The sequence below is a fragment of the Pseudophryne corroboree genome, chromosome 1 (assembly GCF_028390025.1).
Source record: "Pseudophryne corroboree isolate aPseCor3 chromosome 1, aPseCor3.hap2, whole genome shotgun sequence".
Taxonomy (NCBI): domain Eukaryota; kingdom Metazoa; phylum Chordata; class Amphibia; order Anura; family Myobatrachidae; genus Pseudophryne; species Pseudophryne corroboree.
In genome coordinates, this window is record NC_086444.1 from 751,310,719 (window position 1) to 751,337,399 (window position 26,681).

Consider the following 26,681-nt stretch of genomic DNA (forward strand, 5'->3'; position numbering starts at 1 on the left):
GACACGGAGCTGCAAGATACAGCAATTGCCTACTGTACAACTATATATTGTTGGTCACCAAAATGCTGACTGTACTACTATATATACTGCTCACAAAAATGCAGCACAGATATGGAATGGATACTTGCAGTGACACAGAGCTGCAAGATACAAAAATGGCCTACTGTACTGTACAACTATATACTGCTGGTCACCAAAATGCTGCACTGTACTACTATATATACTGCTCACAAAAATGCAGCACAGATATGGAATGGATACTTGCAGTGACACAGAGCTGCAAGATACAGCAATGGCCTACTGTATTGTACAACTATATACTGTTGGTCACCAAAATGCTGACTGTACTACTATATATACTGCTCACAAAAATGCAGCACAGATATGGAATGGATACTTGCAGTGACACAGAGCTGCAAGATACAGCAATGGCCTACTGTACTGTACAACTATATACTGTTGGTCACCAAAATGCTGCGCTGTACTACTAAATATACTGCTCACAAAAATGCAGCACAGATATGGAATGGATACTTGCAGTGACACAGAGCTGCAAGATACAGCAATGGCCTACTGTACTGTACAACTATATACTGTTGGTCACCAAAATGCAGAACACTGAGCACAGATATTTGCAGCACACTGAGCACAGATATGGAGCTTTTCAGAGAGAGAACGTAGCCACGTCCTCTCCGTTCAATCTCCAATGCACGAGTGAAATGGCGGCGACGCGCAGCTCTTTATATAGAATGCGAATCTCGTGAGAATCCGACAGCGGGATGATGACGTTCGGACTCGTTCGGGTTAACCGAGCAAGGTGGAAAGATCCGAAGCTGCCTCAGACCCGTGTAAAATAGGTGAAGTTCGGGGGGGCTCAGGTCTCGATGAACCGAACCCGCTCATCTCTACTTAAAAGTAATGAAAAAATGGCACAACAATCAAAATGTGGTTAAATGTAGGTACAAATTAAAAGGAATAAATAACGGAGATACATTAAAAGGAAAAAATGTTGTAAATACTGTAAACTGTACTGTAACATGACAATTTCTAGATGGTCCAGTTAAGGCTAAAGTCTATTTACTAAGACTTGGAGAGAGATAAAGTGGACAGAGATAAAGTACAAGCCAACCAGCTCTTAACTGTCATTTTTCAAACACAGCCTGTAAGATAACCGTTAGGAGCTGATTGGCTAATACTTTTTTCTCTGTCCACTTTATCTCTCGCCAAGGTTTATACCCCTTTCATATGGCAAAAATATCCCGGTATATTGCCGAGTCAACGGGGGTCGAGGTGCGTTGTGAAGGGATTATTTATAATTTTCTGGTTTGACTGACCCAGTATTTCAACCTGGGAATAAAGCAGGGTTATTCCAGGGTTAAAGTGCAGTGTGAATGGGTTGCCAGGTCGACACGACCCGACACCCGTTCACACGATAGGGAAAGGTTGCGCTATAGGGACAGGCTGAGCTTGGAGATGATCTGATCTCCAGGTGCCACCTCCACACACGTCACCACTGATGTCACCAACCTGGTAATATGCTGGGTTGGCGCCGCCAGCCTAAAAGGGGTCTCAAGCAGTCGCACCCAGGAAGGACCTGTGTACAAGTCCCGGGTGCGACTCGCTATAGAGATGTGAAAGCTGTATTAGTAAATAGACATTTGTTACAGTAACCAAGCTGCCACATGCAATGCACACTACACAGTTAGTAAAGTTAATTTAACTTTTGATATGTTATTAAAGACATCAGTTTGACACTTACCCCCAGGCCTCTCGTGCCTCCCATCTGAATGCAGTAACATTGAAATGGGCATCCCAACATTCTTTGATCGTCCAACAACTACTACATTTTTCCCAAATGTTTCTAATCCTAAAAAAAAAATACATAAAGATGCAAAGTTCACAACTTTTATAGATTTAAGCATTTGTATTAGAAGCACACGGTGGCTGTTATTACTAAAAGTAATACTGAATTATGTGTCTATCTGACAATATGGTATACCCAAGATAAGTCAGGTATAAGATGCATAACTCATAGGTGTTATGATTCTGTTCAGTATGTACCTGGTGTCAGCCGATCCATCTGTGTTTTCTGTTCCTTTGGCTCTGTGTTCATGCAGCTCAGCAGGTGCACAGAGTTTGTAATTAGAGTTAACACTCCCAGCCTGGCCTTGTTCCTTGGTTAGTGTGGCTGTTAAAAACCAGCTAGCTGAGTTCTCCCATGCTGGTGATATTCTACTATTTTCCTGCCTGAACTATCTGAATTGTCTGATGTCTTAGTCCTAGCTCCAGTTCATGCCGAGAAACCTGGTCTGCCAGTTCATGTTATCCAGCAACTCCTGTTCTTGTCAGTTTGTGTTCCAGGACAACCTCAGCTAAGTATTATGGACTTTCACTGTGCCCTGTGGATTCTCTAAGCATTCATTACCTACAGTATGTTTACATACTACTGTGGACTTCCTCTATGCTGCATCCATTTCTGATTTATAGTGCAAGTCCTACAATCTAAATTCTGTGGATTATATTTCTCTGGATTCTTGTTCAACTATTTCATTATTCTGCTGCAAGTTTCATTCTGGATAACCATTTACTCTCTGCTCATATTGTACCTTGGATTGTTACTGTGATTTATTTGCCATACATTATTATATCACTGCTACAGTAAAGTACTTAGTATTCCCTTACATCTGTGGACATTCATTACCTGCAACTGTGATTGTGATACATTCTGGTCCTGAATTCAAGCCTTGGATCATAGCTGTGTAACTACTCATCTGCTGTCCATAATCTTTGTTAAAGTATGGTGCTGCACATTACTGTCTTAAAGGGAAAGTCCATAGTCTGTTAAACTTAAAATTCTGCTACACCTCGCTCAAATTAATACAGTAGTCCACAGTCAAGTCTGGTTAACCATTTCTGTGCCACTCTGCATCTGCCTGTATCTCCAGTGGTAAACCTCTTCTTGTAATTCACCTGCCAAACATTAGAGACAGGTGAATTGTAACAATAAGGAGGTGTATGAAGCACTGAAAAGAGCAGAGAAGTGGGCCAGTGGAGAAGTTGCCCATGGAAACAAATCAGTTGCTACATATAATTGTATAGAATGTACTTGACAAATCACTAGTGAATGGAAGGAGGTCCTCCAAAAAATAGTTTTGTGGGGGCCCTACAAACCAAGCATTTCTGCCACAAAAGTGGCAGTCCCTGTCACTGAAGTGCTTAGTTTGTTAAACTGTGCTTGTCCTTTTTTAATATACAACATAAGCATGGGTGGGAAGATCGTAGCACAATTCCATCTTGCACAGCTTTACTTTTAATGATAGCTGTTAGCTGCCCTAAACCCATCATTAACAACCCTGTTAGCTACACATTGGTAGTTTGTTTTGTAGGAGCCCAAACAAGCTAAGCACTTCAGCCACAAAGTGGCAGTCCCTGACGCTAAAGTGCTTGGTTGGTTAAACTGCACGTCATTTTCAATTTTAAAAATAGAACTAATTTGCAGGATGAGAAGAGAAAAGGCCATAACAGAACACCCAAATGATCAATTGATTGATTTATTAACTAAAATGAACGTGTGAGGCTTATATTGAGAGCTGTAGCCTGTTTTAATAAAATTATAATTAAATGAACTTACAAATCAACCCTTTTCTTCCTTCTGATCTAGTTCTTAATTAATAAAAAAACATTCTTGGTTACTTTCTATGGGGTTGTATAGTTTATTAGACTGCCATCCTGTCTACCACTGCAGTGCCACTCTGTTTCTTAGATGTGCCATGTTTGAAGTTGAACTGCCATGTGTTTGTGCTCTCCACTGCTGTTTAGTCAGCCAGCTAGCTCAGTGTAATACAATTTGGCCTAAACTGGATGAAAACAATATTGTGAGCTATGAGATGGTCAAAATTGACTGGAAATTATTGATATAGAGCTTAATAATACTGCAGGAACAAAAAAAGCCCCAAATTATGTGATTTTAGCTGTTTTTATAATTGATTAAAAAAAATACAGATCCAAAACCAAAAACCAGTGAGGGCAGTTATGGCAAAACTTGACAATGAATTAGAACCAAAACCAAAACATGGGGGTCGGCGCACATCTCAACAATTACTGTTCACAATGGAATCACATCATAATTACAGTAGTTTAAATTATGATTTAAAAAGAGTAAACACAGTTGTTTGACAATAAATGGCTTCACCCAACCACTAACCATGAGTGAAAGAAAAGTTTGTGAGTTATCATTCATATTCTCTGATAAATGGCCAGAAAATCACAAATTCTGCTAGGGTATGTAAACTTATGAGCACAACTGTATATATAAATAAAATCAGTTAGCAAATGTGTGTTTCAGCTCCTGAATCCCAACATCAATTGAGATTGATTTTCATCTATTTAAAATAGATTGACATCAACAACAACAAACCAACCCTTAGTACATTTCTCCGTAGTTGTAGATTGTTGGATTTTACTCTGGTAATCATATCAGTATGTCTCAGGACCAATGTTTACTTGATGTGGTATTATTGAGTGAGGCAGAAAATGTTCCAGAGGGTTTTGTTTGAGTTTGGTACACTACCGTCTCAAACACACCTTCATTTGTATTTGACACAAATTTATAGGAAGGGAAATTTAACTAATGTTGCATGGGCTATTTGTATCCAAATATAATATGACTAAAAACATTCTGAGAGATTTCAGAATCAGCAACATTCCAACCATAGGGAGGAGGAATCCCAAATTTTCTATTGGTGGGGGGTATTCAATAAATGTTACCTCCTATTAGTTATTGAGGACACTAACTATGCTATCAGAAAAAACTGAACCCTGGTTGGATAAACTGCAAATTCAGATAGCTAAATATAGAACATCTGTAATTTCCTTTAAAAGGAAAAAACTTGAAACCGTGGAGCAGTACTCTGGGGGTGGGGGGGGGGGAATGTATTAGGGTGTGAGAATTAGAAAGTGATAGATTTTGTGAGAGTTCTGTTTTTTTAAAGTGGCAATCAACCTGGTTTTGCCATGTAAATGATTGCCACTTTAAAAAAACAGAACTCTCACAAGATCTCTGACTTTCTGATTCTCACACCCTATTACATTCCTCCCATGAGTCACATGATCATTGATTATCAGGTGATGGTAGCTGTAGACAGGGCAGGCACCACAGGTGCCAACCAAGAGCTAGTAACTACAATACCTACTCATCACAATCAACTTTTAGGTCAGAGAGCGTAGGCTCCCTACCCCCTTCAAATGTTTGGGGTTTTTTTAGAGGTAGAGACACTGTCCCAAGGGGGTTCTACCAGGGGCCTAGAAGGCCACACCCAAGGCGAGGTGGGAGTAAGAGGTCGGCTAAGAGGCAGACGAGGATTTCCGAGGACTTGATCCTTAATTTGTCATAGCACAATTTAACCAAAGCTGAGAATTTTCTACTTTCTACATGTAAATTTATTGACTTCGATTGATCATTACAAAATGGATAGAAAACCTGGATAATTTGATTTTTTTAATAATAAAGATGATGTTACCACGTAATGGGTAGAGATTTTCAAAGACCAAGTCATTTTGCCCCCCCCCCCCCCTCCTCGACTAATGCAATACCTTTTCTAAGGATGGTTGACACTAAGGTGTTAGAAGGTAATAGAGCCAGTTTTAAAAAAAACAGCCACAAGCGAGACATTAATGCTTTGCACAAACACAAAACAATAGTCATCAGAGTGGCAGATAAAGGGGGAGTGGTTGTCCTTTAAGATGCAGCAGCTTATTGTGACACCCCACTAGGGTATTATAGGTGCCCTTTATATGTCTATATATGTATGTGTAATTTTGCAGCCTCTGGGGAACCTGGTGGATTGTGTCCCATGACTGACAATAATGTATGGCTGCTCCCATACTGGGCCTTTGGGAACATTGGTGACAGTGGACAAACAGCGGTTATCAATATCACCCCGCTGGAGCCGGCGCGTGAATAGAAACTTCTGGGGCTGCCGCGCGCCGGTCCCCCCAAGGGACACACAGCGGGCACGAGAGAAAAAGAGAGACTGACCGTTGAAGAGCGGGGAAGGTGTGCTGCGTCAGAGAGAGAGCGGTAAACAGACGGAGAGGTGCGCGTCCCGGAGCCGAGCGGTCCCTAGTTGGCGGCGCTTGAAACAGTCACCCCGGCTAACGCATGAGAGATCCGGATCCCAGCGGCTGCAGGGGAGAGTGAAACGGAGAGCAATAGAGCGGCTCTCAGTGAAGTCCGGCCTCCAGGGGTGGTGAGCAGCGTCGTGATCGTTTCTGTGAGACCTCACCCGGAGGCGGAACCGGGGCGGAGACGGGTCCTGTTACCGCGCCCCACCCGGAGACAGAGGGGCTGCCTCTGGGAGTGATCACAACAAGAGGCGGATCTGAAGGCAGAGACTATTCCAACAGAGGGTCAGGTAACTGCATTGCCTGACAGCTGATGGGTGTATCCCATAATCACAGCCCTGCCTTTAGTTTAAACAGCAGTGCCTTTCCTAAGTAATGGAGAGAGAGATAAACTAAATAAAGAAATATACAGACCTGAGTGATTAGGAGAGAGATTTTCATATAAACCCTGCACATTCGGCCAAATCAGTGCTCTCACCCAATTACTAACCCCTACAGCACCACATTTTGCAGAGACGTTGGATCTCCTAACAAACCTACGGGAGCTCTACATTTAACTCCTTCCTGGCTAAACAAAGCCGATACAGGAAAAGAAAAGTCGTAGACTCTCCAAGCCGCTGTACCCTCGGACCTAGTATAGGAAGGCTGCTGTATATACCAGAATTCAGTGAGGAAGCAGTAGTCCCTTACACACTTGTTAAGAAGGGTGCCAATCTGACCCGTTAATTCCAGGAAAACGACATAATAGAAATACACAGTTGGCGGTGCCGTCTATGACAGGAAGGCTTAAAGTGTAGCTGCAGCGACTACAGTTTTATGGCCCTAATAGCTTTCATTTGTACACCATTCTGACAGAGTAGTCAAATCTATCTGTAACAAAACAGTTTATTTAAGAACAGCAACAACTCTGTTGATTGGCTACATTACCTGTGGAGGTAAAGTGGGAACAAGTAGTTTCAGGACTTAATTATCCCGGGCAACGTACCATACGAGAGCTCTCATTAATATTTTCATAGCCGTGCACGTGCTCTAGGGGACTTGGATTTAACTGTAATTTATTGTTTTAAAACTAGAGTGTATCTGAAGAGCTACGTGTATTAGTCTATTAGGTAATAGCAATTGAATTAACTGTGAACTACAGGGTAACTCTTACTTTATATAATAAAATCACCAAAGATTTAGTATAGTTTTAAAACAATAAATTACAGTTAAATCCAAGTCCCCTAGAGCACGTGCACGGCTATGAAAATATTAATGAGAGCTCTCGTATGGTACGTTGCCCGGGATTATTAAGTCCTGAAACTACTTGTTCCCACTTTACCTCCACAGGTAATGTAGCCAATCAACAGAGTTGTTGCTGTTCTTAAATAAACTGTTTTGTTACAGATAGATTTGACTACTCTGTCAGAATGGTGTACAAATGAAAGCTATTAGGGCCATAAAACTGTAGTCGCTGCAGCTACACTTTAAGCCTTCCTGTCATAGATGACACCGCCAACTGTGTATTTCTATTATGTCGTTTTCCTGGAATTAACGGGTCAGATTGGCACCCTTCTTAGCAAGTGCGTAAGGGACTACTGCTTCCTCACTGAATTCTGGTATATACAGCAGCCGTCCTATACTAGGTCCGAGGGTACAGCTGCTTGGAGAGTCTACGACTTTTCTTTTCCTGTATCGGCTTTGTTTAGCCAGGAAGGAGTTAAATGTAGAGCTCCCGTAGGTTTGTTAGGAGATCCAACGTCTCTGCAAAATGTGGAGCTGTAGGGGTTAGTAATTGGGTGAGAGCACTGATTTGGCCGAATGTGCAGGGTTTATATGAAAATCTCTCTCCTAATCACTCAGGTCTGTATATTTCTTTATTTAGTTTATCTCTCTCTCCCTTACTTAGGAAAGGCACTGCTGTTTAAACTAAAGGCAGGGCTGTGAATATGGGATACACCCATCAGCTGTCAGGCAATGCAGTTACCTGACCCTCTGTTTGATTAGTCTCTGCCTTCAGATCCGCCTCTTGTTGTGATCACTCCCAGAGGCAGCCCCTCTGTCTCTGGGTGGGGCGCAGTAACAGGGCCCGTCTCCGCCCCGGTTCCACCTCCGGGTGAGGTCTCACAGAAACGATCACGACGCTGCTCACCGCCCCTGGAGGCCGGACTTCACTGAGAGCCGCTCTATTGCTCTCCATTTCACTCTCCCCTGCAGCCGCTGGGATCCGGATCTCTCATGCGTAAGCCAGGGTGACTGTTTCAAGTTCCGCCAACTAGGGACCGCTCGGCTCCGGGACGCGCACCTCTCCGTCTGTTTACCGCTCTCTCTCTGACGCAGCACAACTTCCCCGCTCTTCAACGGTCAGTCTCTCTTTTTCTCTCGTGCCTGCTGTGTGTCCCTTGGGGGGACCGGTGCACGGCAGCCCCAGAAGTTTCTACTCACGCGCCGGCTCCAGCGGGGTGATATTGATAACCGTTGTTTGTCCACTGTCACCAATGTTCCCCAGAGTCCCAGTATGGGAGCAGCCATACATTATTGTCAGTCATGGGACACAATTCACCAGGTTCCCCAGAGGCTGCAAAATTACACATACATATATATACATATAAAGGGCACCTATAATACCCTAGTGGGGTGTCACATGCATGCCTGCTAGAACGATGTGTGTCCTCACGCAGTTGACATTTTTTTGACATATAATAGAACAATTGATCTTTAACATTTTACTAATATCTTGCTTAAATTAATTACATAACAGTATAGCAAAGTAATAAGTATTCCACACATTTTCTGGATCTACCATACAAGGTTGGGCCGTCTCACTCGCTTAGATCTACAGTTGTAGACCTAGAACAGGCATATTCAGTCGCGGTACCTTAGAGGTAGGATGCCCCTAGTGCTGCGTTCCGGCCTTCGATGGGCTGGAGTAAATACTTCACCCCCCACTGTGCCACTTTCGGCACCAGTGGCCTCCTCACATGCAACAGACCCCTCTTGGATCGGGCCAGTGGCTACTGTTCTTACTGAACCTGGTGAAACGGTGCCGCCCATGAACAATAGGAGTTCTATAGGATCATGTAGTGGAATGTCCTTTGGGGTGTCCTGCCCTTCTATCACAGGGGACTCTCCTGTTACTGGAACTTCCATAGTGCATGGTTTTAACTGATCCCTGGGCACGACTTTGACAGGCCCTTTGTGATCTTGACGGATCCGATAAATAAGTATAGATATCCCCGGCTGGTACACCAACCATGACATATGGAATAGCCTCCCACAAAGCATCAAGTTTGCTAGAGCGGTGATTCTTCTTCAACCAGACTCTGTCTCCCACATGTAAAGAAAGAGGCTGAACATTGGTATTGTACGCTTTTTCTTGTCGTCTATGTACGGACTCCATCCTCTGCCCAACAATCTGTCTGGCTGCCTTGATTCGTTGCTGATGTTCACGTACCCAATCAACCTTAGGATCTATCGGGTCAATCAGAACAGGATCCAGTTCCAAGTCTGTGGGCAACTTGCCCTGCCTGCCGAACATGAGGTAGTAGGGTGTGAACCCTGTAGAACAATGTTCAGTATTGTTATACAAGTAGGTAAGTTCAGATAGAATAGCGGGCCACTGTGTACGCCTCTCTGCAGACAAACTCCTGAGCATCTCGATGATGGTCCAGTTGGCCCGTTCGCATAACCCGTTCCCCTGTGGGTGATAGACCGTTGTCCTCACTTTTAGACAGCCGTACAGCGAACAAAGTTCGTGGAACAATTGCGATTCAAAGGCAGGACCTTGATCGGCGAGGATCTGGGCAGGATATCCATAGGGCCTTACAAAATGTTTCAAAAATACCTCTGCAGTGGTTTTTGCAGTTAAGTCTTTGGTGGGTACAATCACAAGGAATTTACTATAATGATCAGTCATTGTTAGGGCATATTGATACCCGCTGGTGCTGGGCTCCAATTTTACATGATCGAGGCCGACGATCTCTAAAGGGCGTTGGCTTCGGATGGAATGCAGGGGATCCTTTTGATTGCTGGCTGGAGGTCTTTTTAAATTGCAAGGTACGCAATCACGACACCATCTCGCAATGTCTTCCCTCATGCCAATCCAAAAACACCTCCTTCGTAAAACTGCCTCAGTTTTTTGTGTGCCGAAATGTCCAGATTTATTATGATAGGCCTGGAGTAAGAGGTTGCTCTGACATTTTGGGACTACAATCTGCGTGATGGGTTGATGTGTTCTGGGTTCGATACTGACACGTATGATGAGTCCTTGCTGGAGCCGGATACGGTCCCGGTGTCGCAACAACTTCACTAGCTCTGGGTCCGCTTTAGCTCGCTGTGTCTTATTCAGTTGTTGTTCTTGCCGAATCAGTTCCATAAGTTCTTTTAGTATTGGGCTCTCCTTTTGAACCTGTTCCCAATCTACTGTGGATAAGTCAGCATGAGGACTTTTGGATGGCGAGGTGGCCTGAGTGGAAACTGGTTCCGAAGTTACTATTAATCCCTGGTTCAGGGGTTTGAACACCGGGGTCTCTACATCTTCCGCACTGTCTTGTTCAACTTCCGGCATATCTACAGTAGGTAAGCGGGACAGTGCGTCAGCGTTCCCATTCAACTTTCCACTCCGGTAATCGACTGTGTACCGAAAATTAGCCAGACGGGATACCAAGCATTGTTCTAGTGCTCCCAAATGAGCAGTGGATAGATGAGCCAAAGGGTTATTGTCAGTTATGATAACGAACGGGGTGGCTGCCAGATAGTTCTTGAACTTTTCCGTGATAGCCCAGACCAGAGCGAGCAGCTCTAACTTGAATGTACTGTAATTCTCGCTGTTTCGCTCTTTTTTTCGGAGTCCTCGACTGGCATAAGCTATGACTCTTTCCCGTCCATTTTGCATTTGTGACTGCACCGCCCCTAGTCCGCGATGACTTGCGTCCGTATAAACTTGGAAAGGCTTCTCGTAATCCGGATAGGCAAGTAGAGGAGCAGCTACCATAGAGGCCTTGAGTGATTCAAAAGAGCGTTGTTGATCCTTACCCCATATGATTAAGGATGAACTCCTCCTCTCCTGTCCAGATTTGCCACGTAGTAGTTCATGCAGCAGGGCTGCCACTTTGGCAAAACCCTCCACAAAACGTTGATAATAACCCACAAAACCCAGAAAGCTCTGCACTTCCTTCACTGTCTTGGGTATGGGCCAGGCTTGTACCACGCGTATCTTCTCCGGGTCGGGTTTGACACCCTCAGCGCTAACAACATGTCCCAAGCATTGGACTTCGGGTTTTAGCAAGTGACATTTAGTCGGTTTAAGTTTCAGACCAGATTTGATGAGCTGCTTGAACACTTCTTCTAAATGCCGGAGGTGGTCTTCGTAATTTCTTGAAAAGATTATAACATCATCTAGGTATAACAGTACCATCTCAAAATTATAGTGTCCCAGACAGTGTTCCATTACGCGCTGAAACGTAGCTGGGGCATTGCAGAGCCCGAAAGGCATCCGATCAAATTCGTATAAACCCATTGGAGTGGTGAAGGCAGTTTTTTTCCTGTCCTCTGGTGCCATCGGAATTTGCCAATATCCACTGGTGAGATCTAAGGTGGAGAAGTAGGCCGCTGTCTTCAAGGCGGTCAATGATTCTTCGATTCTTGGCAGTGGGTAGGCATCCTTGTGGGTCACGGCATTCAGTTTGCGATAGTCCACACAGAACCGAAGACTTCCATCTTTTTTTTTTACAATAACTATCGGAGCTGCCCACGGGCTGTGACTCTCACGGATAACCCCTGCGTCTCTCATTTCAGCAATCATTTTACGCACCGGCTGATACATTGCGGGAGGTAGGGGTCGGTGTCTTTCTTAGACTGGAGGATGATTTGCTGTATGAATATGGTGATCCACACCTTCGGCTTTCCCGAAGTCGGAGGGATGTTGACTGAAAGCTATTGAATTTCTTCGGACTACTTCTAACACCCCTTCTCGCTGTTCCTCTGGAGTGTTTTGATCACCAATTTGGATCCCACTCCACCACGGGCTCTCACTCATAATGGTGGAAGAACCTTCGGTCAATACTCCTTGGGGTGCTGATAGTACCTCTTTCTCCAAAACATCTTGAAAGTCCACTTGAAATACCTTTGCCACCGGACAGTGTCTGAAGAGACGAATTGGATAATTGTGAGGGTTCAATATGCGAACAGGTATTCTACCCCGCACCACCTTAGCCAGTGTCTTAGCTACGGCAAATGGCTGTTGCCCGTCAGGGTCACAGGTCTCAGTCATGGCATGATAATCGTGTCCGCCAGGGCCAATCCGAGCCTTGCACCAGACTACGTGCTCTGAGTTGGGCATCAACAGTATAGGTCGTCGATCCGCAATTCGGGCCTTCCCAACCGCTCCCTGGTCATTGGTAAATTTTTTCTGACCTTCCAGTATTCGAACAGTCTGGTGAAGCGTTTTCCGTTCCCACGGGGCAGCTGTCCTCATTTCATTACGAAGGGCATCTACTAGCTCATCGGGACAGTTTCGGAGGATATTCATTCCCAGTATGACTGGGGGCAGGAATTCATTTGACACAGTCGTCACCAGACAACCCTGTCTGCTCAAGGTTGCTCGGCCAACTCTCATGTCTGTTTCTAAGTAACCACTATAATTTATGGGTTGGCCGTTGCTAGCTAATAGATGTAACCAGGTGGTTGGTGGAGATACGATGTCCTGTTCACTCCAATGTTGAAGAAACTCATCGAGTCGGATGGTTGAAACTTGTGAGCCTGTATCCAGGAGAGCAAACATTTCCACACCATCAATCTGGATCTTCAGGCGAGGGCATTCACCGACGTATCTGGGCCACCACTCTTGGGACGACGGACCTATTGATACATCTCTTCCCGAGGTTCGGTCCCCTGCCTCGGGGTTTCCTCGTTTAAAGCTCCATTGGGGCAATTTCTTTCGATGTGGCCACATTGCCGGCAACCTCGGCATATAGGACGCCCTTGGGCATCGAATTGATCAGTAGGTCGCCTCCCTGTTCCCCTTGGTAGATCCCAGCGGGATCGATTCCTTCCTCCCCGATCTTGTTGCCATTCCCGACGTTGACTGACACCTTGATTTTGACTTAACTCTTCTAGATTCTGACCCATTCGGGATAGGTTCAAGGTAAGCTCCGTAAGCTTAGAATTTAAGATCCCAATCGAATCCTGGTTGGATGGAGTTTGTGCTTGTTGGGTAACCACCTTAGATAATACTACTTCTGCTTTTGGGCGTGATTTGATTCCCTTCACCTCTTCCCCTTCTTCTTGCTCGGCGGATATTTCATATTCAGGATCCTCGCAGGAATTCAATCCCAGAATCTGAAAAACGTCTTCCTTGAACTCCGAAAAGGAACACTTCGGTTGTTGCCGCCGCCACATTCTCAGTTGAGACTGAATGTTTCCTTCTTGTGCTCCCTCAATGAAGAGGTTGATTAACGTTTCATCAGCATGCTGTATTTCGCGGGGGTCCAAAGCTTGAACTGCTCTCATTGCTTCTTGCAACCCCAAAGCAAAATCCCGTAGTGTGTCACCAGCTCTTTGTTTTCTATCATACAATCTACTTTTTAAGTTAGAGATTGTTTTTAAGGCGAAAATGCGCCCCAATTTTTCCAGGACGCCTTCTGCTGTCTCCTTTTCTTCTTCCGTCCATGCTTCTGTCTCCCTCAGCGCAGAACCTTTTAACTGTCCCAATATGATCTCCACCTTCTGTACCTCGCTCAGCGGGTACAACCTGAACATGGAACGCATCTTATTCCTAAACTCCTTAAGATGGCTGGTTCCTGTGGTACGCATGTCTCCCGAATAGGTAGGAAGCCATGAAGCGCCAAAATAATATGGCATCGTAATGGGCGATGTTATCCCTTGGTTCTGCCCTGTCGGAGATTGACCAGGTGATGCGGGTAGTCTCCTCCGGGTGGATGTTGATGTTGATGCCGGAGTCTGGTGTTCCTGTGATTCCGACATTCTATCCTGTTCGCGGACGCCAAGTTTTAATGTTACAAATGGTAAAATGAGCCTGGTTACCTTTATCTCTGCGATGTCCAGCGATATGCAGGTGAGCGCTCAAATTAAAATGTTACACTCTGGTATCCAAAGGAAGTTTACTTTATTGGCTAATCATAAGCCTTAGCAAGAGAATTTCATATAACTGTAATTTTCATTAAAAGAACCACACAAGGTTATATTGCCGACATGAAACTCAATAGAATCAACGTAAACTGCTTTTCCTACAGATGAGTTATCTATTATCAATGACCACTCTGTCTTAGTTACACCTCTGTAAGATGATTAACCTTATGCGTGTTATTCTCCTAGGATTTAAAACTAGAGTGTATCTGAAGAGCTACGTGTATTAGTCTATTAGGTAATAGCAATTGAATTAACTGTGAACTACAGGGTAACTCTTACTTTATATAATAAAATCACCAAAGATTTAGTAGTTTTAAAACAATAAATTACAGTTATATGAAATTCTCTTGCTAAGGCTTATGATTAGCCAATAAAGTAAACTTCCTTTGGATACCAGAGTGTAACATTTTAATTTGAGCGCTCACCTGCATATCGCTGGACATCGCAGAGATAAAGGTAACCAGGCTCATTTTACCGTTTGTAACATTATGACCATGAGATCTGGAGGTAACTGTAGGATGAAACTACCTACTTGAAGGTACCATTCAATCCTCTTCTAAGGATCAAAAGGGAAATTGACCATGTAATCAATATGGCCCTCAGTAACCAATGGATCAATGAGAAACTTGGTAATATCTTGAGGGTAGTGCATACAATCTGTCCTATAATTTACACACTCCCTAAGGTACACAAAATATTAGTTGACCCACCCAAGTTGCCTATCATAGATGTGGTCTGACAGTCCCTGCTTTAAGGACCATATTAAGAGCCACTGATAGATTTTGTCTTATGATTTTGAGAGGTTCTTAAGCATACTAATTTTTTTATAAGGATGAATAATACATGCAGATAGAAGGAATGGCCCTGGGTACAAACTGGCCCCTGCATATTCAAACATTTTAAGGACTGTATAAAACTATTAACATAGGCGTGCGCACGGGGGCTGCCTGGTGCGCACAGGCACGCCCTAATGTCCGGCACCCCTCATACATCACAACTGCTACAGATGCCGCCGGGACCTGGACCTCTAATTGCTGCACTGCGCCTACCAACCCACTGCACCTGTACCCGTCGCGGACGCTATCGCTATGCTGCACGGGAGTAAGGGGGGCTGACTGACGTCGCACTATGCCTGGCGATGTGACATGTTGATGTCACACCGCGCATCCTCCATCCCCGACCACGATCTCAATGCACTGGTGTGTTCCTTGCCCCTGCCGCCACGCGCCACTCAGGTAGACTTGGAGCTGCCGTCGGACTAAAGGACACATTACGTGTCAGTGTCACTGAGGCTTCGGTGTCAGTGTCACTGAGGAAGCAAGTAACCACCCACTGCATGCTGGAAAAAGAGGGGACCAGGCCAGCCAGGTAGACTGAAATTATATATATATATATATATATATATATATATTTTATTAAACAGTACATCCATGTACATTATATAATCCTCCTTTTCTCTTTTTATTACATGTTTTATATATATATATATATATATATATATATATATATACAGATGTGTCCACTTGCATCTTTGCTTTTTTACAAATTTGGCACAACATGCAAAACACGGCTAAGCTGTTTTTCACGAGTAGCGAGTGGATGACTTTTAAAAATTTTGTTTGCCATAATAGAATATGTATAAAGTAACATATTAAAGAAGCAAATTAAGAAAAATCACAAGGCATGGCTAAATCTCTGTGTCTATGGCATGCAAAACTGTGTTATACATGGCGGGATATAGCAAAGATGTATGTGGACACATCTGTATATATATATATATATATATATACACTAGCTGTGCCAAACATGTGCACTCAGGAAACTACTGAATGCTTGGCTCAGCTAGTATATATATATGTAAACCTTCCTTTCTTTTTTATCATGAGTGTACCCACAGATTTTATTACTTTTCTTTTTTGATAAGAGTGATACTACTCATATCGTGTGACATAATGTGGATTTCGGCTCATACTGTGTATCATAATGTGAATTTCGGCTCATGCTGTGTGGCATGATGTGAATTTCGGCTCATACTGTGTATTATAATGTGAATTTTCGGCTCATACTGTGTGGTGTAATGTGAATTTCAGCTCATACCGTGTGACATAATGTGAATTTCGGCTCAAACCGTTTGGTATAATGTGAATGTGGCTCATACTGTGTGGCATATTGTGAATTTTGGCTCATACTATGTGGCGTAATGTGAATTTCGGCTAATACCATGTGACATAATGTGAATTTCGGCTCATACCATTTGGCGTAATGTGAATGTGGCTCATACTGTGTGGCGTAATGTGAATTTTGGCTAATAGCGTGTGGCGTAATGTGAATTTCGGCTAATAGTATGTGGCATAATGTGAATGTTCGGCTCATACTGTGTGGTGTAATGTGAATTTCAGTTCATACTGTGTGACATAATGGGAATGTGGATTATACCGTGTGACATAATGGGAATTTCGCCTCATACCATGTGGCATATTGCAAATTTTGGTTCATACTGTGAGGCAAAATGTGAGTAAGGGGCACTACAGTCAGTAGCTGGTGAGCATGGTGACGTGACAAATGCTGGTGTCCTGCGGATGAGGGGTCCGATGGCATAGAAAGAAGCCAATGTGGCTCTGATGGCACATGTGTACATTTTAAACTTGACTTCTGTTATATTAAAACTCAAATGTTTGGCCCCCCAGATCTCACGTACTTTTCAGAGTGGCCCACTCAAAATCAGGGTGTTGGTGCTTGGGGTGCAAGGGGTGGGGGGAAAGGCACAAGTACCTAGGCCCACCACTATCTAGTTCCGCCACTGGGTCAGGGATAGGTTGGAGAAGTGTAAGCAGCAATAGGGTGCATCCGCAGCTAGAACTCAGGGTTATGCTATAGCGGACAGTCAGTACCGGCCAGTGGTCGCACCATTATGTTTTATTTTATTTCTCTGGGATGTATTATATCTACTTTCTTATTGGGAACTAGAGAGAAATTAGATTAAGCCACTGATTACTGAGAGAATGTAAAATAGTGCTAGACACGCCCAAAAGGCGGTGCTAGATATGCCCCTCCTGTGGTGCACCCCCTAATAAAATTAGCTGCGCACGCCTATGACTATTAATATCTTGCTTCACTTTACACAGGATATCCTGAACTATAAACAATTTATTATTTGCATTTTCAACATCTGGAAAAAACACTGAGGCAGTGAAATGGCAACTGTATTGAATAGTTAGACAGCCCAGTTCACTTTACAACAGCAATCTGCAGAGACTAGATGAACTTTCTGTATGTAATGGTCTTTAGAAGGGATACAAGGTTGGCATACACATTGTGTCATAAACCAATGGACCGGAACGCACTTTTTCATTTAACCAGACACCACCCGGTTTGAAAAGTAGTTTGACTTTATGGCAGTTCCTGTGAGTCTTGAGAAATAACTTTGAACCCACACTGGCTGAAAAACAGATTGAGGAAACTAGAATTTGCTTCCTGGAATTGGGCAACAATAACAACAACAATAATATCAATAACATTTGCCTTACCAAGGCAAGGAAACTTCATAGCTATGTACACTCACAAGTAAAAAAAAAAAAAAAAAAACATACAGGATAGGAGGATTATCTCAAGGTGTAGTATAATCCTAATCTGAAAATGACACAAAAGTCAATTAGGAAACACTGAGCACTTCTAAGTACTGATCCATTACTAAGTGTAAGGAGGTTGTAACCTCAAAGACCGCCAACTAACTGGCTAACCACTCAGAAGGACTGCTACAAATGCCTGGTCACAACAATATGTAGAGCATTAATTCCTAGGAAAGAAATTTACACCCACTTAGTGGAAGGAAGTTCTTCATTAGACACTGCCTAATGTGTCAACTCAATCATAATGTCTATTTCCTAAAATGCCCATGCGGCCTTATGTATGTGGGCAAAACAACCTGGATGATCTGCGCCAGATAACCCAACACTGTTCTTTGATAAGGTTGGCCTACACAAAATGTGATATGGATAAACCAGTGGCAGCTCACTTCCTGAGCTTGGCACACCAGATTTCCACACTCAGATATGTGATCATCTACTGGATCCTCCTTCACCCATGAGAGGAGGTAATTATGGCCCAACACTCCTGAAATTGGAAGTGAAACAGATCCACTAATTGGACAGTGTGACACCAAAAGGACTGAATGAGTATAATCATTATATAATCTTTATACAATGATCCACCAAACTGAAAATACAAGATAAAATGGTTATTACTTACTCAGTAGGGAGTTGTGGACAGTGCTTTTAGTCTTAATGCAGGTCAGGTAGTGAATGAGCTGATGGGTTCAAATACACCTTTTTATTCCTATCTGCTCATTACGTCACTTCCTGAATCATTAGAAAATTACACTTTAATTTCTAAGTATGTAATGTTTACTTAGTGTGTGTTACTTAATCTCAGCTGTTAATGGACTAAATCAAATCCCCGTAGTGTTCCGCATTTTACTATAAACCTGTTACAAAGCATTAATTGATCTTAATTAGCCAGTTTGTGGCCCAGGAGCGGTCCCTCCCGCTTCCTGGAAGTGTTCCTCGCCTGTATTTGATGATTCAATACCATATAATGTCCCAGCAGTATCATTCAGAGTGGCACCTGCCCATGCGCACTTGGCCCTTTTCGTTCATTCTCGATGATACTGCCATACATGACGGCGCATGTGCAGCATGGGGTGTCACTGATGGTATGCAATGTCAAACATGTGTATGTTTAACCTTGTTTCTGACTTACTAAGACCTGCAGCACCACCTTTTGATATGGCGCAAGCGCAAACCTAAATATTTACTTTCGAATCGATCACCATATAAGCATGCGACCCACTCAGATTCTTTTATATATCGAAAAACATATAAAGACCCTGATCTCATTATTAAATGAGTGAACATATTTAAACTCTAATGTATTAAATTTAACTGCTATCATAAGAGATGTAAAAGACTTAGCGACTTGGTCTCTAAAATATTGTTATTTAGTGCTGACTGTTATAAAGTATGATTGCTTAAACAACTGAGTAAAAATAAAGCTAATATAGCAATAGAAGATTTAGTATAGTTTTAGTAATACACTAGTGGGGACTAGCTTTCTGATACCCAATCAGAAAAAATGTTAATTCACTGTGGGTCTTAATTGGTCTATTGGAATGTTAAAGGGCAACTAGGGGGACCTTGAGGGGACTACCATAGGCAGGGAAGCACCAACAAAGTTAATTTAAACTCTGTGTTGCTTCCCTGAGAAGGTGTAGCTCCAATATCCACAGCGTTTAACCTAACAATTTGCTGATAATTGATAATATTGATAATAGATTGATAATTTATCAATCTATATACTAGAATCTCACAACTGACAAATATTTCACAATCAATGAAATGCATATTTATAATGTTCTATCCCCCCAGTGTTTGAACTGTATATTAATTAACAAAAAGTAAGTTTTTGTTGTTATAAAAACTATATAATATTAATCCCTTCATCTAAGGTATATTTCCAGAAGGACTCTCTATTGGATAACTGGTTCTCCCTATTGCCCCCTCTCTGATTTTCCTTCATGTGTTCAAGTATAGTAATTTAGAAACCACTTACATTAGAGTTGTGGAACTCCTGAAAATGCCTTGACAAACTATGTGTCATTAAATTATTTTTAATGTTTCTCAGATGTTCTTGTATCCTCATTTTGAGATTTATTTTAGTTTTCTATAAATTACATATTGGGAATTACAGGTGAGAACTTCTTTAACTTTTATTATTCCCATCCTCACATATAGGGCGGGATTCAATTCTTTTCACCCCTTTCCACACCCATTCTGTTTCTGCCCTCAGGGGCGTGGTATCATTATTCTGCTTGCTAACCCCGGAGTAGGGAGGCACCCAACCCTTTACACAGCTAAACCTGATCACTATGGGCGCAATATGTGCAATAACGGAGATCATTTTAAAAAGGAAATTGGGCGTGATATGTCATTTGAATCTCACCCATAGTTGGGGATTTTTCCATGTATATGCAACAGATACATATGTTACATGGATAATAGGCTGGTGTTTTAGACAAAAAAAATTGTTGTAATTGTTGTTGACTATCCCTCTTGAGGCAAAGTTCACATGGTGCCAATATGCTTTTTAAATTGGTTGCTTTCATATAGGTCACCATAGCTTTTTCTGGACGGTAGGGGCTTAACACTGGGTCTCTAAGTAAAATGCCCCAGTGTTCCTCTAGAGTATTTTTAATCTTCATGTTTTCTTTGTTAAATTGAGTATTGAAGAGTCTCTTCAATAGTAGTTGATTTTACCTTCAGTAATTCATCCCTGTCTTTACTAAATGCTCTCCTTTGGGCCTCTTCTATTTTCTTTTTGTTGTACCCTCTTTTATACATTTTTCCACTAGTCTTTGGGACTGGACGGGGTTGCTACAGTTCTTTCTTATTCTCAAGAATTGGGCAAAGGGTACATTGTCCTTCCAGCTTGGTAAGTGGCAATTTGTTGCCGGGATATAACTATTGCCATAGACATACCAACTGGACCAATGCCCTTCTCCTCTAGTTTCAGGTCTAAATAATCAATGCTATTCATATGGCAGTTATAGGTAAATTTTAAATTGTAATCAGTTATATTGATATGAGAAATAAAATTGCTTATTAGGATCAAACCATCAATGTATCTGCGATACATATTTATATTCTCATTATCAAATGCTGATCCATAGATTGATTCCTTTTCCTATTCCCCAATAGGCTGGCATAAATCTAGTGCCGATGTCGGTTACCTGTCATTGGAGGAAGAATCCATTTCCAAATTTAAAAAACATATGATCTAATATAAATTCTGTACTTTCAAGTAAGATTTTTTTATTCAAGGATACATCATTGTCTTGATTCAATATTTTTTCCACTGCACTCAAACCCTTCTTGTAGGGGGTGGATGAATAAGATGCTTTTACATCTATTGTCAACCAGAAGAAAGTAGGGCCTCAATTCAAATCCTGAAGTTCTCTTAATAATGCAGTGGAATCTTTAAGATAGAATTTTAAAGTTTTCACGTATTTTTGGAGCTTTAGGTCAATGTAATGTTATTGGCTGTTATAGAGTCTATACCTGAGATGATCAGCCTACCATGGGTTCAGTTCTTATCCATATGTCTTTTAGGGATATGGTAAAAACAATTGGCATTCGTGGATTTAAAAAAAAAATATTCAAGTCCTTTATCATGTATATACTGTCTGTTCTTGCTTTACTGAATAAGTAAAACAATTCTATTTGATATTCTGTTGTAGGATCCTCTTTGAGTCTATTACCTAAGATTTTGTTGGCCCCCTCAAGATAGGCTTTCCTATTTTGAAATACCACTGCCCACCCCCCCCCCCTTTTATCAGTTTGTTTGATAACTAAACTATTGTCGGCTTTCAATTATCAAACAACTTGTTTTTCCCTAAGCTTTAGGTTGCAATTGATATTATTCTTTTTAACTTAAATTTTTCTAAAAGCCTCTTTCACGGAGACATAAAATATATCAATATAACTGCCTGGCTATTCTACAGGATAGTACTTAGAGGGTAAAGAAACTGAGGGTATATCTTTTGACTCATATGCTATTTTCAGTACTGAGGTTTTTAGAAAATGTCTTTGGAGTGTTAAGGTGTTAAAAAATTTATTGAGATCTATGAACAAGTCAAACTTATTCGCATGTGAGTCAGGCGCAAACTTCAGGCCTCTATTTAATACCTTGATCTGTGGGTAAGATAGCTGTTTTTCTGAGAGGTTGAATGTTCCAGTTTGTTGGCATCCTGTATGTTGAACTGAGCCCTTCTTTTCTTCGGCGAACCTTCCACGGCCCCAATTTCCTCTTCTCCATTGTGCAACTTCCTTTTTATTCCTTGTTGGGAAGCTAGTTTCCAGTAGAGTTCTTCCTTTCTTTGAGTGTGGGGCAGCTTCCTCTTTTACCCTAAAAAATGCTGTGTCAGACAGGGTTTGTTTTGTGGATCCAGTCTAGAGGATGCTGCAGAGGAGGAGCGTGGGAGCTTTGGCAGGATATATATAGGACTTCTTCATGCAGTAAAGCTAGATGCAGATGGTAAGAATGTAGCGGTGGAGTTAGAGATTAAGCTGCAGGATTCTCTGTTTTGCTGGAGTGGAGCTGGGTTGTGAAATAGCTGGTACACGGCCTGAATACTTGAACCCAGACTGTGGAGCAGGACTGGATTGCAGGGAAGCCGGGATGCGGCTACAGACTTGATTCCAGCCTGTGGAGTAGGTCTGGATTGCAGGAAAGCTGAGATGCAGCTGCAGACTTGATTTCAGACTATTAGCAGGTCTGGATTGCAGGAAATCTGGGTTGTGACTACAGACTTGATACCAGCCTGTGGAGCAGAGGCTGTAGTCAGCAGCAGTGAGGAGGAGGCCGTGTGCGGCGGCAGTGCGGAGAAGGCCCTGGGCGGCGGCAATGAGAAGGAGACCATGAGCGGTGGTGGTGAGAACGACGAAAGTCTTCGGTGCGACTCTGGTTAGGTCCCTATGACTGCCGCCACGGACCGGCAGCCAATCAGGAGCAGCCGCACAGCCACTCCTGGTTGGTTGCCAGTTCCAGAGCTCCAATTGGAGCTTGAACAGTGCGGAATTTGAAAGGCGGTGGCAGCGGGGGTCTTCAGTACTTGAAGTGCTGGTATGCCATACAGGTGTATACCGGCCCACTTCAAGCACTGTATATAGTACAGTAGTTTATTTGCATACTGTGGGTGTGTGTATATATATATATATATATATATATATATATATAAAGAAAGGAAATTGGCGCCCAAAGGTTATTTTAACCTATAAATACAGGGAACCCAGTGGGTTTCACAATTAACATTGATCTTAAAACATAAACATGAACTGTTCTTTCATAAAAAAATTATTAATGTACAGAAGCAATGAAGCAAGTCCATCATATTACACAGACAAAATAATGATAAAGTCTAGTTACTAGACGAAACGCGTTGGGTTGTTATATTTGATGTTATCTCTGAATAGTATATGAGGAAGATTAAAGATACTGCACTAAGTTGCCGATATTCCTCTATCAACTTCAAAGATGGAGTATTCAAAGAGAAATGACATCATTTTGTCTGTGTAATATGATGGACTTGCTTCATTGCTTCTGTACATTTTAAGAAATTTTTTATGAAAGAACAGTTCATGTTTATGTTTTAAAATCAATGTTAATTGTGAAACCCACTGGGTTCCCTGTATTTATAGGTTAAAATAACCTTTGGGCGCCAATTTCCTTTCTTTTTATATTTTCTGTATCTAGTCCCTCCTAACAAGGGACTTAGTGAAATAGGCAGCCCCTCCCAAGGAGTACTGTATCTTATTGTATCTAATTAGCCTTAGAACAGCGCAGAAGGAGAGTATTTGGTTTATATATATATATATATATATATATATATATATATAGATTGGGGTGTTATATATATATATATATTCCAATATTGGATACCTATGCAGGCAGACCTATAGGACAACTGCTGGAAAATTAAAGGGATATTTTTATCCTAAGTTTACAAGTGGATCCCTTCTGTTGGACTTCACTGATACTTTGAAAAACTGAGGAAATGCCAACCCAATGAGCCAAAAAAATGAATGAAATATATATCTACATGCTGGAGAAGAATATAATTCATTAGGTGGCCTATAATAAGGAATCCCAATAAACGTTATCATATTCTGGGAATAATTTTCTTCAAGTTTTTTCAACTTGGTAATAAATATTTTTCAGTACAACTTTGGTTCAATTAGAACTTCATACCTTTTGAATACTACAGTTATTCCAATATAAACAGAGAGCTGTTATTTAGAAAACACCCCTGAAGAAGTCGATATAGACGAAACGCGTTGGATGAAAGCTCATTATATTGTTGTTTTTTTCCTTATACAAATAATGTTGAAATATACAATTGTATCTCCAATGTAAAAGAAAAGGAAAGGTTTTATGATAAGTTTTAAATCAAAATCTTTTAATAAAGAGATATATGTGATTCTAATATGGGTGTATAAATGTGTAAGGTCATCCTCTCTTTATATAACATCCACCAACAGTCATCTAATTATATCAGATTATAGAATAAGAGCGCTCCATAGAGATATTTCTTCTTTTATATATATATATATATATATATATATATATAGATTGGGGTGTATGCTTCAAGCGCCTGATTAGTGCAAATATTGAAATAAAGTGACTTTTCAAAAAAGTGCAATGGTGCCGAAGTGAATAAAATATTCTGGGATAAAACTTAGCTTATTTTTCTGTGTCTTCGGTCACATGACCATCAGTTTATCATCATAAAAAAGGAAAAGGAAAAATACATCGTGTGTACTGCTTTAAAGCTGCATATTTGTTTAAAAACATCTATTTATTTTCTTATAAAACTGCATGTGATCTGGGATTTTTTTGATAATTTTTCATGAAGATAGAGCTGAACTCAGAACTCATGAGCAATTTCTTCCTAAGGTGGTGTCTGCTTTTCATATCAACCAAGCTATTGTGGTTCCGCTGGTTACCGACACCTCTGCTACTTCAAAGTCCTTGGATGTTGTGAGGGCTTTGAAGATCTATTTGAAGCGGACAGCTCGTCACAGAAAATCAGGCTCGCTGTTTGTTCTCTATGATCCCAAGAAAATTTGGCGTCCTGCTTCAAAGCAGTCTATTGCTCGCTGGACCAGAATTACTATCCAGCATGCTTATTCTACGGCAGGTTTGCCGGTTCCAAGATCTGTACAGGCCCACTCTACTAAGTCAGTGGGACTGGAAGTCCTGGGGCTCCGACTAGTGGAAGTGACGATCGCGCTCCACTACCCAACACAGGGATGTCCTGATGTCTGATCTGAAAGAGACGTCGGGACCCAGCTGGAAGTGACGCCTGGACCCGGTAGGCGGAAGTGACGTTTGTGTTCCACCGCCGGTCCTGACACGTTAAAAACCACCGTCTCTCTTTATTATGAATAAGGGAAACTATCCATATTGTATAGATACTTGTATTATTAAGATTTTAAATATAGAGGTTTGATTCATTCATGGAGAAATGGGTACAGGAAGTGATGTCATTCCTTAAGGGCCATACACAGCCCTCATGTTGTTAACCTCTAGCTATAAATAGGTTCACTCTGTACCACAACTCTATCCCCTTGAATAAATCCATATGAAGGACCAGGTTTCTTTCTCAGAAATGTGTTGCCCTGTGGTGCAGGGAGCCCACTGGGAAAGTTGGAGGGCAACACATTTCTGAGAAAGAAACCTGGTTGTTATTGGTGCCTAGGCTGCACCACCTGCAGCCACATGCTGACGGGCGCTGCATGTGAATTGCCAGCAACGGGCAAGAAAATCTACATCCGCCATACGGTAACATGTACATCCACAAACATTATTTATTTAATTATTTGCCCATGCGGCATGGGCTACATAGGAAAAACCATCAGATCTCTACGTGAACGCATGGCTCTGCACTGCTCTGCGATAAAGGCAGCTATCGCTGGCAATTCTACTGACCAACCTGTAGCAAGGCACTTCCAGGAAGCCCGGCATCGGCTCTCAGATCTTAAGCACATTATTATAGACCACGTACCTAAATCCCTCCAAAGTGGTGACCGGGAGGGCCAACTTCTTCGAAAGGAAGCCTCCTGGATATTCAATTTGAATACCATACATCCAGTTGGTCTTAACAAAAGAATAGTATGCAGCACTTTTGGATAATCAGGTTTGAGCCATGTTCATCAGTCCAGCGTGCACCAGGGGGCGAAGAAGCAAGACTATGACAGTCCGCTACAGGGCAGTCACTTTTGTATCACATTGGACTCTCTGTGATTTATTAATTCAGAGCCCGCTATTTACCCAGGCACTTTGGACTACATTGGACTCTCTGATTTACCAACATTTTTTTGCATATTGCTTTATTCAGCTATTTCAGATGTTAAGCATGTATATATGTATTTAGTAACAGTACCTACACCAACAGGATTCCTAATGCTCTATTATACTGTTCTTTTTCCCCCTCGGGTGTTTCCTCCCCTTCCTCCCCCTCTTTCCAGTAAATATGCCCCATTCGGCATTTTTGCAGCATGAGCACCCTCAACTCTGTTCCATCTTTGGATCCCATACACAGGGTTTCCGGCTGCTTGGCACTAGCAATTTCCAACCCAAGGGTCTAACCCTTTCAGGGTTAATCCCCCCTGCGCCAGCATAGCTGCACTTAGCACTCTTCCCCCCTACGGGATATGTGCGTGTGCTTAACTTTTATGTATTATGCAGCTGCCATATCCTTTACACATGCCGCTATGCACATAGGTCAGCTGTCAGCCCAGCGGTGTCTTTGTAATATCACCCTTCTCTCTCTGTCTCACGCAGCCGCACAGTCCCCAGCACTCCAGCGCTTCACCCGT

The 26,681-nt window shown here is 42.2% G+C and overlaps 1 protein-coding gene across 1 annotated transcript in view; it reads right to left on the minus strand.

The window, feature by feature from the left end:
• Positions 1–26,681, minus strand: part of MTHFD2L (methylenetetrahydrofolate dehydrogenase (NADP+ dependent) 2 like) — a 441,513-nt gene that overhangs the window by 302,631 nt on the left and 112,201 nt on the right. The window contains exon 5 of the mRNA XM_063955585.1: positions 1,760–1,867. Coding sequence (XP_063811655.1) covers positions 1,760–1,867 — 108 coding nt within the window. The remainder of the gene's footprint in view (positions 1–1,759; positions 1,868–26,681) is intronic.